The sequence below is a fragment of the Argopecten irradians genome, chromosome 7, assembly GCF_041381155.1.
Source record: "Argopecten irradians isolate NY chromosome 7, Ai_NY, whole genome shotgun sequence".
In the NCBI taxonomy this organism is placed as follows: domain Eukaryota; kingdom Metazoa; phylum Mollusca; class Bivalvia; order Pectinida; family Pectinidae; genus Argopecten; species Argopecten irradians.
In genome coordinates this window covers 43,054,299-43,073,486 of record NC_091140.1, presented here as the reverse complement: position 1 = coordinate 43,073,486, position 19,188 = coordinate 43,054,299, and the positions used below count along the sequence as shown (strand labels likewise).

The 19,188-nt window shown below is 32.3% G+C and overlaps 1 protein-coding gene across 3 annotated transcripts; it reads right to left on the bottom strand.

The window, feature by feature from the left end:
• Positions 1-774: 774 nt before the first annotated feature.
• Positions 775-18,415, bottom strand: LOC138328519 (uncharacterized). Of its 3 annotated transcripts, none has more exons than XM_069275358.1 (13): positions 17,640-18,415; positions 15,344-15,509; positions 14,705-14,805; positions 14,047-14,175; positions 13,386-13,562; positions 11,915-12,030; positions 11,297-11,423; positions 10,528-10,856; positions 10,104-10,151; positions 9,146-9,529; positions 3,704-3,790; positions 2,897-3,073; positions 775-1,974 (listed from the first exon to the last, which is right to left on the bottom strand). In XM_069275358.1, exons 1-13 carry the CDS (start codon positions 17,710-17,712, stop codon positions 1,915-1,917), a joined length of 1,974 nt encoding a protein of 657 aa, XP_069131459.1. In that variant the 5' UTR covers positions 17,713-18,415; the 3' UTR covers positions 775-1,914. The 3 variants fall into 3 exon arrangements, with proteins under 3 accessions (XP_069131459.1, XP_069131457.1, XP_069131458.1); XM_069275356.1 differs by lacking the exons at positions 775-1,974; positions 2,897-3,073; positions 3,704-3,790 and adding exons at positions 6,107-6,995; positions 7,251-7,593; positions 8,294-8,437 and having other exon boundaries at positions 17,640-18,413; XM_069275357.1 differs by lacking the exons at positions 775-1,974; positions 2,897-3,073; positions 3,704-3,790 and adding exons at positions 6,107-6,995; positions 7,251-7,593.
• Between the last annotated feature and the right edge of the window lie 773 nt (positions 18,416-19,188).

The window sequence follows — 19,188 nt, the reverse complement described above, 5'->3', positions numbered from 1 at the left end:
ACTGCTAAGAGTACTAGTATGTCCCGAGATGTTCTGATTCTAGGCAAGGGATCATACTGTGGTGTCCCCGAATAGAAGGTATTTATTGTTACGTCAAATGGTTGAGAACATTTCTTCGTAATTTTTCCCGCGAAACCTATGTAAATTTCGCACAAAAAATAATGACATTGCAATCAAAGTCAATCCGCAAGAACAGATATATGTTGAGTTTTGGTATGTATCTGTATTTCGCTTAATATGTATAATGTCATTTTTTAATTAATTTTTGTTGTCATTATTTTCATATGTAATTATATCCCAACGGGGATAACTTCATTTACTTCATATGATGTTGTCATTATTCGGTGAAATAAATACACCGACCGAAAAAACATTGGCAGCATTGATTTATTTACAGATAATACAACACTTTACAGAACGTAATAAATAAAAGCACTTAAAAAAGACAGAAAAGTAAATCCAGATAGCAATTAGGTATATGAGAAAAAAGCACTATAAGAAGAAGAAAAGTTTGGAAAAATAAAATTATAATAACATTAGTAAGAAAACCACATTTAGAAATAGGAAACGAGTCATAATATAATGTAATAATAATAAATCGATTTACAATAGGCGACATGAGAGATGACTGGTAATACCATTGTAATGGAATTCAACTTTACAAGGTCGGGAAGGTCAAATGGCTAATGCTTTTGCATTCGGATCTCCTCGGATGCAAAAGCTATATCCGAGCAGTTTCGAGTTGTTAATTTAGCTCTATGTACAATCCTGCTATTTTTCTTTAACAAAATGGAACTTTTTGGATATTTTTATAATCAACATTTAAAAAAATGAATACGCAAGTATCAGTATGTTCTGGAATATCTATATCATTTTCGTATTATCATTATTGGCATGACATGTAGCGGCATGTAGTTAGCACTTATGTTATGTTTTGGCTGAAACTAACTTTAATTCCACAAAACGGCGTTGGCAAGATCTAAATCTAGATATGTATGGAAGGGTTATGACATAATAACATAGGTAAAAGGTGCTGGATATTCTTCATGTAAGGAAAGAGTGATCTTTATATGCTATTTTGGAAATTGCATATAAAGAAAGGAAGGATAAGTGATGATGTGCATGATGTGTGATGAATTTTATATCAACTTTAAGGTATGATACGGCTCCATGATTCACGGTCCCGGTCGAGTAGTCCGGTGGTAACATAGCGCCCACTTTAAAATCTTCTATCATAAACCTGACAGCGCAAGTCCAACATATTCGTGGTGAGATAAGATAAAACCTTTAAAATGGTTTGCAGATGATACATCTGTACATTGAGCATCGTTTCTAAGGAAGGTGGTAGCCATATTTAGTTTATGACACCTGGTTACCAGTGTTGGTATAGGTAGGTTTAAATAGAACAGTCTTCCAAAACCGGTTTTGATTTTAACACTGAACGCGCATATGTATAAAGCATGAATATGACAACTTCACTTTGAGTGTTTCTGAACACGTGAATTTTAACATTGCATTGCCAGGTTTAGTTCGGGACAACTCCTTGAGCCATTTAAGTCTGTTTAACTGCTTATTTTATGTACATAATGTAATTTTTGTAGTGACTATGGTACACATACGGAAAAAATAATGCCCGATAAGGAATGATGGCTTGAACATGATATATCAAAATATATATCTGATTATTTTTGTCCATTTGTGTGTTAATAATGAAAGCCACGTTTTCTCGGTCTCAAATATTCTCTTCTCGAATATAAACTCCTGTGAAAATGTCTTTTTGCTAAATACCCGTTTGAGTATTTTGTCACGTATTCTATAAAAACGTACACCATTCACGTTCATAGAATAGAATTGTTCTGTGCAAAGAATATTTGAAACCATTAAGGGTTGTGTTGCACGTTATGCATCCATGAATCATGAATCCCAACCGTGCGTCCAGCTGTTGAACTTCTTATTGAAAACAGTATCAAAGACCTAAAAGACAATAGAAAATATTAAATGTCGAAGAATAGGAATAGAATCAGAATGTCAAAGTACGGGAAAATAATATTGTATGGTATTTCGTTGTTGTTATTAGACCACGAATACAAAACCAACGAACCAGGTATATATATATAGTATTGCTATCGGTGTTTTATTCTGTTTTTGCATATTACAGAGTTATCTGTCCTTTCAGGTAGAAATTGATTGTGAAGTCTTGTATTTACGAGCGTAACGTCATTCTTTTCAGAAAAAAACGACGTGAGTTTTGCTCACGAAGTAATGACGTCATAATGAATACCTACTCGTAAGGGAGGTAACTCTGTAAATTGCAAAGACAGAATCAGATAACCACGAATAAATCTATCCATAAAATGTTCTGAAGGCTCAAGACCAAAAACGAAAGTAGCAACGAATACTTAATATCATACTGTAAAGTGTAAAGAGAATAAATCTTGGTACTTAGTCTTACAAGATCTTCTGAAGGGACAATTCAGTCTAAGAGTCATTAAAATTTGCACATATTTCGGAAACAAATCATTTCTAATAGAAATTAGATTAGTTGGTTTTACTGTGATATGCCAGAAAAGCCCATTGAAGTGAAGTTAATGTGAAATGTTCAAACTCACTTGCAGCCCGATATTACACATTGTGGTCGGATGTTTTGTATGCCGAACCCTGGTGCGATTTGGAATTTCAACGGTATCGATCGAAATAATTAACAATGTCGTGATTTATTTTGTTATTTCATAAGGAGTGTAGAACAATACATATATGTCATATTTTTTTCGTGTTTATGTAACAGAATTAGCCTCACTGAATTGTCCCTTTAGATCAACTCAGATACTAGTTACTCAAAACAAAACTATATCTGTTGCTAGGTATGTATTGTCGAATAATCGATATAATAACTTACGTCTTGGTTGTAAGGTTTTCCCCGTGTGGCCGGTACCCTCTCAAACTCGGAGTATGTACTGGAGTCAGTAACTGACTTCCCCATAATCGTGTTGATTGTCGTGACTTTATTGTCCTTGACCTCGCCGGCCATCACGTACCAACCTTTCACCTTTTTCAGTTTTGGTTTCTTTGGTGGCTGGATTTGAGATAGATATATGATGTGATGATAACAAATATAATTGTATTGATATATTTTTAAATATTGAATATAAAGTATTTTACCATTACCTAGGAGCATTAATAATAAACGTCCTCCGTATTCCCTCAGGTAACTATCTGCTTTTAAATAATTCAATATTTGCAAATGGAGAGAGTCATTCCTCTGATGATAAAAATATCCTTTTTACCGTATCTGTTTAACATATATCATAATTTAGATGAAACAACTACAATTACTCTGTTAACATTAATGGCGAAATAAGACCAAAACGATGCAATAAATTTAGTGGTCATTAGTCCGAATATTTTGTCAATTTTTTTAAAGAATGACAAAAAATTTGATCGAATCCACTGAATCAATTAACAGATGTTAGACAGACGACATTCTGAATATGTCCTCGAAAATTTTGATGAGATTCTAAGTGATATTGCTCAGAATTGATATCATTTTTTTTTTATTTCAAGGACTATTTTTTACGTAATAATATTTGAATCATTCGAAATTATTAAATTAAGCTTATTTACATAACGTCTTTATTATTGTTTTATTTGTTGTTTTGTTTTGATTGTTGTTGTTTTAGTTTTCAACAAAAACTGTAATACGTACCGGTTTAGGACCTGCTTTAGACTGCAGCACTACATAGTTGGTAGCATGGGCGAGCACCTTGACTCCTGGTCCCTTCTTGGGTTTCTTCTGAAAATCGTTATATTAACGTGAGCAAATACATGTAAAAACTATTTTAGCCTAATGACATATATTCAAGGAAAGTATAACGATTTTAATAAATGAAAAGAAAAATAGAGTACCTAGTTCTACTGGTAAATGTATTTGATATTAATATACCACAGATGCATATAATTATTACCTCTCATACTTATCCTGCACTTTTAACATACATGACATAGGGATTCCATGGATAAATATTTTGACATCGTTTTTGTGTTCACAAGATACAAAACCCATGGCTTCTGGTCAAATTGACCCCGTAAATGTTTTTAAAGAGACTGAAAGACCGCGTTTTCTTCAGAATTCCTTGATTCTCACCGGCCATTCTGGATTGTTTCAGTAGTCGATTTGCAAATATGTGTAATATTCTCTTGGACATTTAGTCTATATACATGTACAATACAATAATGTAATGTCTCTAGAATAATAAAAGATATAATTTGGCTTTATTATTTTTGTCAGAGCGGTAGATAATCTAGTAAAGAACTCTGCTGAGATAATCTTATAAACAATTAAGGGTCTGGTGGCCAGTCAATCATAATAGCATTAGTGGTTATCTATGTGTTTGTTTCTTTATTATCTATAAAGCAATAAAACATACGTTATTTCCTTTGATTTCCTCCGAGTTCGTTTTTTTGCTTTGCAGATTCATCTATTCTTGTAAGCAGAATATAATTTATTTCCCAGAGTGAAACGATTACATTGTGAGGGACACAATACATTGTGCGTGTTCAGTAATGACGTGATAATTAAACCTATTTACAAAAAAAGGATAATTCTGCATAACGCAAAGACTCAATATTACACAGTATGACGTAGACAAGTTAATCCGTCATATCATAAGTTTCAACCTCATATATGTATATATAAAGGGTTAAGAATGTTTGTGTATTTATAAACATATGACGTAGATGTATGACTCGCCATTGGGAAGTTATATATGCAATCATTTACATAATAGCAAATAAAAAAAATAATATACATATGTATGTTATTGCCATAAAACGTTGGAATTTGATAGTATAGCCTAAAACTAATTTTTTATTGTAAAAATTTTTTTTTAAATTATTAAAAAATCAGTTTATATTTGTACTGTATTATTGTTGATTGTAAAGTGAATTTCTCTACATGTTTTCATATAATCATAAATAGAATATCAGAAGTAAAGATTTTAGCATTGTATAAAGTATGCATAGTTATATTAATTACTGTACATGTTACCTGCTTTAACTGATTTCTACGGCTTATTTTATCACAAAAGAAAAAGAAAGAATGCAACATGTCAAAAGTATGTCTTGTAGATCATTTATTTCACAGTGTACCTTTCAATTGATCATTAAAAAACTTTTCTACCTAACATTATTCACCGTCACATTATACTTCGCTATTGATTTTCCCATTTAATATTGTTTGGCATATACTTTTATATTGCTGTAAAGTGATTAGCGTTACAAGTTAATCGGTTCAATAAATAAATCACCTGTAAAGAACACCTTCTCAAGTAGGTTTTACCTGCTCATATAAAACAAGGTTGATATGTAAACTATAAGTACATATTTTTTTGTGTATGTCCATGGTTTCAGTACACACCTATTAAACAATTTCTTTTAATAAAGACAGTCAATATGTTTCTCTCTAAGCGGTTAATAATTTGTGCAATCTACTTAATTACTTGTCTGTATTAAAGCCATTGTCTTTGATTCGTGGTTTTCAATGTTGTTACATATCAGAATGTATATAAATAACCTTTGTTACATTTTAAGGTAAAATATAGAAACAAAATATAATAAATATTTAAATCTAAACTCATCGTTATTTTCTCTGATATTGAAATAAATATTTTTATCACTCTTGCCGATGATTTTTCTCGTACATCCATCGATTCCAGCATTGTTGATCTAATACATGTATATTTAAATATGAATATTTGCTTATATGCTAGTTACATTTGTTATATATTTTGACATTGTTTTTTTTCTTCATTTTTTTATCGTACGTTTCTAACTTTCATGTTATTTTTATCAGGTATTCTATATGGTATGGATATTCGTTTTCTTAATATACTTCTCTCGAATAACAAGTTTGTGATGTTACAGTGAGTGCAAAAGATTGATAAAATGCATATATCAATCGAACAATGTGTGAATAGTGTTATTGTGACTATGGTCTGTGTAAAAATGATATTTTCTTAACGTTATGACAATCAAAATATGTCACATTTTTGTAGGGAGATTGTCGTCATTCAACGCTTTAAACATTTTAGTGATAACAAAAAACAACTGATACAATGAATATGAGTTTTATTGATTTTCAACAACAATAAAGATAAACAAATAAACAAGACTGAAAGACAAATTATTATTGAGTATGAAATGAAATAAAAAAAAATGTGATTTAATTTCTATGACGGATACAAAGACAAAAGTTGAAAGATACATCGACGCGAAATATGATGGTATGCATACAAGAGAAAGTGTATAACACTCAAGGACAAATAAAATCAATGTAAATATCTCGCAATTTTATATTCCCGGTTTCGTATATACATATAAGAACTTTGTTGATACAAGTGTTTAAAATAAAATTACTTATTTACTTTCTACTGAATAAGATAGTGAAAGATAAAAAAAAAATTCAAACACTCAGCACTGATTGAATAATTATTTTCATAACTAATTAATTATTACTGAAGTTATTAAAAAAGCCTTTAACGATTTGGTAAGGATTCCACTAGTCGGATAAGTAGGTTGTAAGTAAATGCAATTTGTGTTTAAGTGAGTAGATGTACACTTTAGCTTCAAAAGCAACAACAGCAATCCAAATAGCCAACTCCATGAAGCACCGAGAGATCGTATCACAGAAAAAACCAGGAACTATTTCTCATAATTCTATTAAAATGTCGTTTCTCTCCGCGGAGGTTTTTGAAATTCATCCATTGAGTCTAATCTAACTTGTGTTAATGGCGTTGGAGGCGCACGCTTTATCGACTTCTTCTTTTTTCCCTTTGCGGGCCTTGCACTATTTAAATTCAAAGGTGGAACTTTAAATGACGAAGGTCTAGGAGGGATTGGTTTCTGCTCCTCCCAAAATGTGGCGCGATCATAAAGATAGTCTAAGCCATCCTTCGCTTGCGATTTCAGGTCGTCCTCGACATCCTTCCCTCTGGAAGTTTCTATAAGATAAAAATGTAAATATATAATTTTTATGGTATCTATATTCATGCAAATAGAATAAGAAATAAAGCATAACTAATAGGATGGGATATTTTGTGTAAATAGAAAAATAGTTTTTGGACTTTGCATTATGTATAACCAACGATCATTTAAAAAATAGGATTAATGTTTTAAAAACAACACATGGGCTTATGAAATTGTTTTTACAGAAATTAGTTTTTATGATTATTATGCTAAAACTGAAAAACACTTACTATTGACGTAGTCGAAGTATTTCTTGTCTGTGTATAACTCCTCAAGTAGTTTTCTCCAACGGTTTTCGGACATATTGCGTCTCCCCTGGAACTCTTTCAAGTCTTTGAATTCTCCACCAAATTTCTTAAGAATGTCTGACCACAATATTGGTTCTTTCTTTCTGTTAACTCGTTGAAGGGGAGGCAGAGTCTTTAACTTAGGATCTTCATAAAACATCGGAAGTACATCGCCATCGAATGGTGGGACTGTTTTATCAAGCCAAGCGTCCACTTTTCTCTTGCGGAATGATTTGAAGGACATCGGTTGTTCACTCCTTTTAGCTTTTGTCCTCTTCCGTTTTTTCTGCAACAAAACCCTCTTTTCAAACCTAACTGTAATTGGAAACTTTTTTCCAAATATAGTTTCATTGAATTTATATATAATTATTTGATAATTACAGATACATTTTCTCTTATAGACAGACAGATGAAATATGAAATAAATAGGAAATAAAGTTTCATGTTCAAGGCTTCAATAATATAATAATATTTATTTACAATACATTGTATGTATATATTCTGCAATTTTTTGGTTTTCATGAAAAATGTTAAAGAATTAAATGAGATGCCCAATATACTGGTGAAAATTAGTGAAATCGTGAAAGACGTGCATGTAAATGAAATGTAGATTTATAAGGCACGACTTACTGAGTTCTGAGGAGATAATCTGTTTCTCATTACATATTTTATTTACATCCACCAAGATCATCCAGAGATCATCTCAATTCATTATCTGTCACATAAGCTGTAATTTTCCAGCATGAGCGACAGAAAACAATACGATTTTATTAACTAATAATATTTATCACATTATGCTAACACGATACGCTTTATTTTGCATTTAATTTGGCGTCTAGTTTTTAAATAGAAATATTTCTTATTCAATGCCAATTTGATATCTGTACTCATCCTCATTACATATTATTCACCAGCATATTGTGCAATGTTTATTTCTATGGGATTGGATATTTGACTTTTAGGGCAGTAGGGGTTAATAAACTAACCTTTTGAGTTTCTTCTGGTTCTTCAGTTTCTCTTAAATTTGGCAGAATCAAGCGGGGTACATCGAGGCTCTTTTCAGTATCCAAATCGCCTATCATCATATCACATGATATGATACCACTAACTGTCTCTACGTCATCAATGTCCTGGAGACAACAAATGGCACGGGGTTACCGGGTTTCGCGAAGGGAAGGGATTCAGAGGGGTATACTGTGTAAAAACCTAATAAAATTCTCAAAGACAAAGGTATAGGCACATTCATCTGTGTCCAGCAGTGAGAGTTATTGTGAAAATATTAACGTTAAATGTTTATTAGAAGAATGCATTATGCTTATTGCACACTTTATAATGCTTGTGAAGGTGCCTTTATAAAGATAAATATGTGAAATATGATAAATGTGCTACGTTGTGAATCTTCAATAGCAATGAAGATTACATCAATACATTGCAGTATAAGATGGAATATAACTAATCTGGATTTCAATTTTTTTTTCAAATTCAGAGCGATTTGAAAGTAAATGGTAAGCCATCTTAATAATATGCCAAATTGCAAATGACCGCAATTGACAGATCGCCAGATGTCAATTAAACTGCACGTGAGTTTGCATTTTGTATCGTGTGTGCTACGATGTTTGTTCCGACATTGACTAGAAACATGTGCGTTTGCAAGAACGAGGCGTGGTTAGATTACAACTGGCAATCGGTCAATTTCAAAGGAAGCATTTCTTCATTACTAAATTAATGTTGTTATTCATCGATTTTTTTAAAGCACACCAAAGTCATTTTTTCATTTCTATTTGTGCATGAAAATGATCCAGATTAATGTATTCCATTCTGCTAATACTAGTACTTACTTTCTTCTGCTTCCTCTTTCGCCTCACTTTATCGTCATCCGTCTCCTCAAATCTGGCTTTCCTTCTACTATCAGTGGGTGAATATTCACCATCATCATCCTCTTGCTGCGCTCCGTCAAGGTAGATAGTCAACTCTCGTTTATTTTTAACTTGACCGTCAACTTCCTCATCATCACTGATGTCCTCATATTCGTCGTCGGTTGCATATGCCTTTTTCCCTTTCTTCTTCTTCTTCTTCTTTCCTTTCTTTTTCTTCTTCTTTTTCTTCGACTTCATCATATCTTTGAGTTTCTTCTTACTGTTCTTATCTTTAGGGTCGCCTACCTCGAATTCGTCCTTCTCATCTTTCCTCTTACGCACATTCATGAAGTCTTGCGCGTCGATCTGTTAAATATGGACAACGTACATTATATCAATTTTTATATCTGTTTGAAGTACTGAAAACATCAAAAAGATTTACAGAAATAATTTTATTCTAAAAAACCCCATGGTATTTAAAGTGAACAGTCGGGCAAGGATAGCTAAAGTCGGTAAAAATGGTGTGAATGTATCCAGTATAATTTCTTATGAAATGGAAAAAAAATCTCTCGTCAAAATCTGTCTGCGTACGAAGAAATTGATTTAAAGTATGGACATTCTAAAACGTCCTCCCGGCTCACTATGTCCGTGGTTACATTTCCACGCAGCCTCGCTTTCAATGCTTTCAACTTTTCTGTACTTTAATGGTCAGAACTGGGAAACTAAGCAGAACTTGACCGTCGTATTAATATGTGAGAACTTTTGAAAGGCCAATGAACGCATTTAGACTGGTTTTCTTTGCCCGACTATTCACTTTAAAAACGAAAAAAAAACTTTTTGCGTTGACCTCTTAAAGTTAGTATACTATTGTCATTGCTTAAATAAAAAAAGACCAAAAATGAAAGCCATAAGACTAAAATGCATGGTTATAATATCTTACCATATCTTGCCATCCAAATTCATCCATGTATTCATCGTCACCAAAACCCTTTTATGTACAAGTGAAAATATTATAGATATAGCAAAACATATCAAACACCTTTAATGCATAGTTCTTTCTAATATATATTCATATTATCATGTTTTAGAGTTATGGTCTAATTATTTTGTTATAGGCTTTAAACATGTATATATATATTGTTATTATTATGATAACTTTATTTAAGCAAGGTATTGAAATGTTTAATAGTTTATTCCATTATTCTATATTAATTCATTGCATATATAAATATGAAAATAATTATTTACTAATTCATATATATATTAACGAATTATTAATCAGTTGTGTTTTTGTAAGAGAAGTAAATTATTTTCTAGGAATTTGTGATAGCGTTTCAGAAAATTTTGAGGGAAATTATAGCTACCTCAAAGTTATCCCTATCTAAGATTTTCCCGGTGACTTTAGGATGTACATTAGACGGTGTAAGGAGCTGATCCGGAGTATACATCAGACGATCAATGTCGTACTTAGATTCATCAGGAAGACCATCTGATAGCCCTTCTTCTAGAGCCTCAAGTTCTTTCCTCTTCCGCTCCTCTTCGTCCTTCTTCTTCTTCCACCAGAACCAGATGGCGAAGAGGATGATTAGGATGAGTGCCAGAATGAGGATGACAACACCAACAATGAGTCCTGTTGACGCCTCGCTGGTCGAGGCGATGGTCGTTGGCTCCACAGTGGTAGTGGTGTCAACCGCTGAAAATTATGAGAAGGTATTTCAGTAAATTAATGTCATACAGTTTGTTCGAATGAATCAAGGTCACATGATATAAATAGGCATAAACCTTCAAACGATTCTTGTTAATAACATGCAGGCTCAGAGACTTGATATTGGATATGTGGTATTCTTGGATGAATGGTTATCCAGACGCTTCAAATGAATAACCATAACATTTATTCAAGGTCACTCTGGTCAAATAGGCTTATTACAGTTTAGAGGCATCAACCTCAATAAGCTAATGGCTACTTGAAGCTACAGATATATTGCTGCTTGTTTTTGGTGAAAAACGATGGTAGTAACAGATGAAACTTGATTATTAGATATTTCGCATTCATAAAATATGTCGAAGTTTTATCTCCACACTGACCTCGAGATAACGCAGTTTAATTGTATATTACAAACATTGAAGACTTACGACACGTATCTGTCTGTGTGAATACGACTGTGGCTCCAGGAGAGTTGACCGAAGTTGGCGTCTGACCAAAGTAGCAACCATTGGGGTGTTGGGTAGCGTAAACGGACGTCGCGTTTGAAGATATTACCTGTAATCAAATATTTGCAATTATCATGTTTAAAAAATGGTTATTATTTAGTAGGAAAATGGAGATTGCTTTTCTAAAAACTCCGTATTTGGAAACAAATATATGGAATAAAATTTCAATATGGTAAAATGAAGTTTTATGAACATTAAAAAAATATATTTGTTATATCGTTTTCGTACTTAATTTTTTCTTTTTCGGAAAATATAAAGTATGATATATCTTGTTGAACGAGTCATATTATTTTCTATTGTAACATTTGTAAAACATCGTTCTGTCGAGTTTTAAAGTAAACAGATATTTTGTCGTCACTTTTCGTGAAAATTTACTTTTTGGAGAAAGTTGAATAATGCTTTACTTTTGAAGATAAAAGTTCATGTTCATATGATTTTACACGACAGAACATATATTAGTGCAAAACGTATTCTTTAATGCTTATTTCCGTAAGAAGGCTAATACGTTGTATGATTAACTCCCTTTGCGTGGATACTTACGTAGCATGCTAACCGGTAGGTGGTGCTGGAGTCGACACTGGTATCCCGGTTGTAAACGACTAATGATGAGTAATCACCAAATGAGTCGTAACTCAAACAGTTCAAGTGACCATCAGCTATTTTAAACAATAAACAAATAAGTACTATATAGAAGGCAAAATGAATATTCATTGTAACGCCGACTACTATCTGATTAAAGAGACTATATTCAAATTAAAGTAAAAGTGGTATTTTTATTTATAATTTTAATTTTATTTACAAACGAGTTCTTAGGCTAAACATGTTTTCCTCTAAAAAGACAAAATTAATGGAAAGTTTGGTTTTCAAATATGGTGTTCATGGAAAATATTTTTTAAAACAGCAAACAGATTTTTTTACAGTAACAACCTATTTTGAAACACTATTTATCACATAACTGGCCCTTCCAGCCATGTCATACGGCCATGTCATTAATATCGTAAGACACGTGTGTTATAGCACTATTATGACGTCATATGTAATTTTGATGTCATAATCTATATATGACGTCGCATGGTTGTCTCAGTAGACGGAAACGCCATATCCGAGCCAGATTTCTACTGTTTTATATAGAGACGAAATTTAAATTTTATATTTATATTTCTGTCAATAAAAGTTGTGTTAGGGTCAAATAAGTAATATCAACAGGATTTTCCAGATGACACTGGATCCCACCAAACGTTAGTCTGTAAGATACGAATTACTTCAAATGGTAAATATGGGATAAAGAAGTAATTCCAACCGTGTGGACAAAAAATATGTCAAAAGCGTGCCACGTGTGGCGTCAAATGTGTGGCGAAATTTCGCCACACATGGAACGCTTTCCAGTCATATTGTAGCGTTCTGCTGAACAGCATGGCTACCTTTTAGTAGATCCGGCCTTCGGCTGCCACTTGACGAAGGGTTAATTGCGCTCCATTGTGCTGTTAAATTTGTCTTCTTTCATTGTCCCATATTACTGTCCATATCTTATTATGTAATCGTGTTTGTTTTGTGTGTCTTGATAAAGGGGCAGATCGCCTCGAAAATTTGACATGTTTCTTTGTCCACAAGGTTGGAATTACTTTTGTCCCATAAAAGTTATGTGATAGATAGAATCTCACACTCAAGAATATGTGATATGAAATTGATCAAACTCGTTAAATAATTTAATATGCCACTCACCAAATGGCCCGTGGCATATCAAATTTTTGAACTCGATTGATAAATTCCATATCACATAGCCACCCATGTAAGATTTTCTATGTGTATCAAATGGAAAAGTGGTTTGAAACCAAAAATAGTTTAGGAAAAACAAAAGTTTAAAATTTTCTGCTTTTTGCATTAACCTTGAAATTGATAATTTAGAAACAAAAACTGATGCTTTTGATAAGTAATGGACTTAGAAAAGAGCATATAATTTCCATGATTCGGTTATACTATTGCTTTTGTCAATACTGTGATATAGTTTTACCTGAATATGCTTGAATCTGTGAACAGAGCGTCAGGTTGAAGTCCATAAGGGTAGTATCAGTGCAGGTGTCTAAATAGGTACTTCCGTTGCACGCATTTCCGCTTCCGGAATCATATGTGTATGTATAATATCCCTGAAGGATTGACGGACAGTCAATTTTTTCAGAGTCGATTGTTCCTAGAAAATGATGTATACATTAATGTTTAATGGCAACAAATTAAAATCTAAATTAATTGACATATTCGTGTTTATCTATTTTGCGTGAAACAACCTAGACTTCTAACTTTAATACATTATAACGTAGTTCTATCTTTTTTAAGTATTGAGACAATTATTGCACATGTGACTGTAATATAACGTTATCTAAAATGAAAATATAATAACTATGTAAATGTCAAATAACCTTTCCTTTAAATTATTCCTTTATGCATACATGCATTTCGTCTATTACATTTTACAGTGCTACATGTTCCTCCCTTGCGGGTAGGTACACATTCTGACGTCATTATTTTGTAAACGAAATTCACGTCAAGATCTCTGGAAAGTATAACGTTACGCCGCCCACAAACACATGGCGTCACAATCACACAAGGGCAGGTAGCTTAATAATATGCAAGTACAATTATACCAGGGACCGATAAATGATGTAATCAGCACTTACCGTCTTTAATCATGAAAATACTGGTCAGGTTAGTATAATCAGAGACATCACAAACTTCTGATACGGACGATATAGTTTTGCCTTCTAAAAATATCTTAATTCTCATATTGCCTGCGTCTGAAAGTTCGGCTGAAAATGAAGGGAAAACAACATTGTTAGGGAAATTATCTACTTAAAACGAGAATATGGAAATGAATTGCCAGATGTTTAAATTGAAACAGATTATCTCAAATCTCGCTTTGTCTATATATCTGTTTAAATACCTAGCTTTTGTAATAGTGGTAATCTAAGCTTCGTTATAAGATTGTTATTGCAATCCCCTTGAAAGATATAGTGCTTTATCATTAGTGAATTACTCAGAAAAGTGTCAGTTGAGGCATAAAGTGTCACGAGACATCGCTAACTCCATATAGTCTTGGCTATTTTGAAAAGTTTTAAATATAGTGTCTTTTTTCCATTATTTTGCGTTTCAAAGGAAATTGGCAGCTGTATTTAACGTGTTTAAATACAAAAAACGTTATTTATAAACATTTGTAACATGTGTATCTGTAAACTCTTTCATATACCACAACTCCCATTGACAACATTTATGAAAACGTTGGTTAAGTGTCTATATCAATACATTTAATTTAAAACAAAATGAAAGACATTGACTTACTGGTTGGTTGATGAAATGAGTACTTGTTAGATGAACTCGCCGTCATATCCATACAAATAAATGCCTCGAACGGAAGTTGAAATCTATAAAACACCTCAGACCTGAAACAATCGAATGCATCCTATTGTAAAGTACAAAAACTTATAACTTCACTGAAAACTAAGGTAGGTATGAACAGATTTTGGAATTTGTTTTCTATATTTCACTTCGTAAATTTCTATTTGGCTAGATAATCATACAGAAACTCAATGTTGGTTACACATATGAAGTTTATTGCTCACAGAACCATGCTTTTACATACTGTATAATAAAAAAAAAATCGTGGATGGTTCCTTTTCGCGTTATTCGAACTTTCATTAATACCCGCGAATATTCTAACCACGAGCGAAATATTCAGATTTATTAACGCACCAAAGTCGATGTTGTATAGATTTACGAACTGTAGGGATCAGTAAATTGTGAAATTTAGCCTGCACTATTATGGCAAAGCAAAATGTTATCAGCATCGAAAGAATCAAAAGAAAAAAGTCTAAAGATCACGGTTTGTCAAACATGAGTGCAATATAGCACAGTGCACACTGTTTAATTAAAATAGTTTGAAACAGAAAATACTAATTATTTTAAGCTATTTCTACTTACTTGCTAACATATTTTGTTCCATCGTTTAAGTCACAGGTAAATGTGTACGTGCCAAATGTGTGGATGGCCAGCTTTGCCATTGTATTGCTTGTGAAGTTGAGAGTACTACCGCTTGTGGTGAAGAAAGAACCATCGTGAAGATCCGAGGGATAGGTACACGCCCCATCTACAAATAATAAAAATGAAATAATAAGTTAAGAAGTAAACAAAGGAATTAATGATTTATATATATATTTATTTAATTGTTTAATTATTGATTAAACTTTAACGTGATTGTGAATTTCGTTTTTCAGTTTCGACTTGTCTTGATTGATTTTTTATTCATTGAATTGGTTACGGATATAACATCCGTTCTAGCGTCTGTGTTTGCCAGGTTACCAGTGGTGCTATCTTAGGCCATAACATTACAGGCCGAAGGACTACAGTTGTACTCTGACCGCTTGACAACTACAACTAGTCAATGGCCATAATTACAGGCTCTTTTTTGGATAATGAACAATCCAGTTTTTGTATATTGATACAATTTCTGTAGTTTTACAATGAACTTTTGCAGTTGAGTTCAGTGAGTATGCGATCTTAACGTTGATATTTGTCCACCGATTAAGAGCGTTACTAGTTAGCAATTGTAAACTTTAACAGATTTTATCTATCAACCAACAATATATTGTATGTTATGCTACACAAATATTTACGAACTATTGAAACAGCAGATGAGTCTTTGTTAAATTAAAAAATAAGAGATCAATGAATAAGAAAGTAAAAACAGCTGAGTGATTTTTTGTCTATTAAAATTCATCAGAAGAATTGGTTCTTTCGTTGAAATGACGACTAAACCTAATATTAGACTGGTGTCTTTGATGAAGAAATAACGATTGCCCTTCTGAAACATCTGGTTCTATAAGTCTCATTCAGAGATATATCGACATCTTGTCTATCATAATATTTCAATTATTATTATTATTGCTATAATTTTCGAGAAATGTACCAGACAAATAGGAGAAGAAGTCATTGTAACATTTTGCACTGACATTGATTGAATAATCACACTCTTTAAAATATCATTATCACAGTATAATTATACCGAAACCCACAGATTGATTCTGTTTTTACGAAAAAATCACTTTGAGGCGAAATGAATTGACGTCAAAATCGGTGTCAACGAATCGCGACTCACTACAATCGGAACACCTCAGCCTGTACAGCAGACGATGGGTTCCGGTTGAATCAGCTGATGAATAAAGACAATGGGCGTATGCAGAGAAACTTTAAAAAAAACACCCATATTTTTGATATTGGGTAAAGGCTATAAAGGAACTATGATTATTGGGCCCATGTACATTATATCGCGGCGAAGCAGAACATTAAATTTATATGAGCTCGAATGTTATTATCTTCTAGCTAGCATTACAAAGGCATAAATTTTCACTTAAATATTTTCAACATACATGATAGGGAATATGTTATGGGTCATAACTAGTGATTTAATAATACAAGTTCACCAAGAATTCAAATATAATACGGCAGATTTATATACCAAGCCGATCGGCTAACCGTTTCACAGAACAATAACATGATCGCTACGAGCGAGGTATCAAATATAGGCCATATCTATATCGTTCAGTATGTATGAATTGAAATCTTTTAATCCCAAAATTTAAATTCAAACTGAAATAAAAGAGTTTTAGTGTAAAAGGTATTAATAGTAGGGCGGATTAAGATATTGATTTATACAAACACTTCTCTCAGCGGAGTTATGCATACATTTGTATATACATTTGGGTTTTGGTAACAAGAATGATAGAAAAAATAGTTTTTTTTTTTAATATTTTAGCTGGAAATATGAACTTTATGTTCTCATCTGATTTTGATAGAGAAATTTCAACATTTTTCAAAATACGAAGTTTCTTGTTTTTATCCATTTTTCAACTTTCAATAATATAGCATGTAGCCCTATTCATGAAACAGTTAAAATCATACAATATATAAGAAGAAAAAAGCGTATACTTCGGCGACTTACTCGGGCATAAATATTGTATGATTTGCAAACTTCAATATGAAGAAATCGTAATATTTCGAGTTGAACAAACATATAAGTCCCTAAATCAAAATATCAAAAATGATTAGAAGTGTTCCTTATTTTATAAAAAAAGAAATCATTCATTCTCTTCGAGAAAAAGTGTTATAGTATAATATTTATATAAAAAATATTACATTCATTTAAAAAAAGTTTTTCGTACAAGTTTTAGTAAAAAAGTAAATTTACACAAAGTATAGTTTAAAATTGATTGTCACTCACCGATACCGAAAAAGTTGCCAAGAAGAATGAAGGAAATGGCTAAGCCAAGCGATGCAACCATGCTGTTATCCATTGTTTTGCGTCCTAAACACTTGGGTAAAAGGACGCCATTTTTCTACAACGGTGCCATCTCCTCCGTTTGAGCAGACGGCACTCTCGAACATATGACAGGTTTCCTAAACAACGTTGAAAACATCCATCTGAAACATATAGACAACGTTGGTTTATCCCATCGTGCCTGGCTTAGTATCCGGACATGTCAATGATACAGGAGTCCGCCATTCCCCAATGTTCAGTGTATTGTTGGGTTCGTGTATCGCGCAATGGCGGATTAGTGGTCCCATAGTAATACGGAATTAGACGGACACTAAATCTCAGCATGTTCGTAGTCATCAGAGGTCAATCATAATCTACTGTAAGGGTCAACCGCCATACATACCCGGGGTAGTATATAAGGGACTTTTAATGGCATTAAACTTATCATGGTGTGGTGTTCATATGTGTCTTGCCAACACTCACAGAAATTGATACACATTTCTATATGACTAGATATCGAACCCAACTCCCTCTACACACAAAAAAACCCAAAAATCACACACAAACAAACAAAAACAGGACACATAAAAAATAACAAAAAAACAAAAACTACTCACAAAATAACGAATTCACAATTTAAGCTAGCTGTATATCCATCGAGGCCACACTTTATCAGAACCAAATTTCAAATTAATTGTATACAGATTAAAAATATAAATGAAAGTAACAGTTCAAAACGAGTCTCTTTTTTTTAAATTTCATTTACGATATATAACATGAAAAAAAATATACAGAAAATCAAATACATCTTGATAGATGAGATTTTAAAAAGGAATTATATTATGGTAAAACTTTTGTTTTGAAATGTATTTTTTGCGCATTGCGTATTATTCTATTTTTTTTAAAAATTAATTAGTAAATAGTCAGCGGTGTTTGCCTTGAGGCTGTTTTCACTATTTGTTTCATTATCACGTAAGCATTTTTCCAATCTAAGAAATGTTTACTGTCTTAGCATCAATATTGTTCGCCTTGTAAGAGTTTAGAAATGGTTTGTCTTTAATTATATAATTTATACATAATATACATTATACATAATATTACCAATTATTTTTCTTAACATTATAATAATTGTCACCTACTATATGTACTAAATGAATAAACATTGCCGAGTAAAATAGCATTAAATTTCAAATACAGAAATTACCCTTATCGGAGAAATGTCAATAAAAAGCTTTAGAAAAATATGATATGGGATGGTAAGTTCCTTGTCCGTTGTATTGCCAAAATATAAATAGCTAGTCATATACTTTAACGTATTACATATGGCTTAATAATTCAGGAGTATTTAACTCCCCTGCGTACCCAGTAATTATTATGTCGAATGAAAGCTTTACGTATAGGGAGATTAACCTAAACGGATAAACTCGGTACATTTTATTAATCTTGTAACGCTATGACGCGAAATATAAAAAATATTTACTTAAAAAAGTAAAAAAAGCATGTAAAACAATTA

Bases quoted from the DNA above. Each gene is read 5' to 3' on its own strand.
- LOC138328519 (XM_069275356.1), bottom strand. From the start codon at position 17,712: ATGGATAACAGCATGGTTGCATCGCTTGGCTTAGCCATTTCCTTCATT. The intron at 9,530-10,103 runs GTAAGATATTAT...CATATTTAACAG, and splicing joins AATTTGGATGGCAAGATATG to ATCGACGCGCAAGACTTCAT. The intron at 8,438-9,145 runs GTAAGTACTAGT...TGTTGTCTCCAG, and splicing joins GAAAGAGGAAGCAGAAGAAA to GACATTGATGACGTAGAGAC.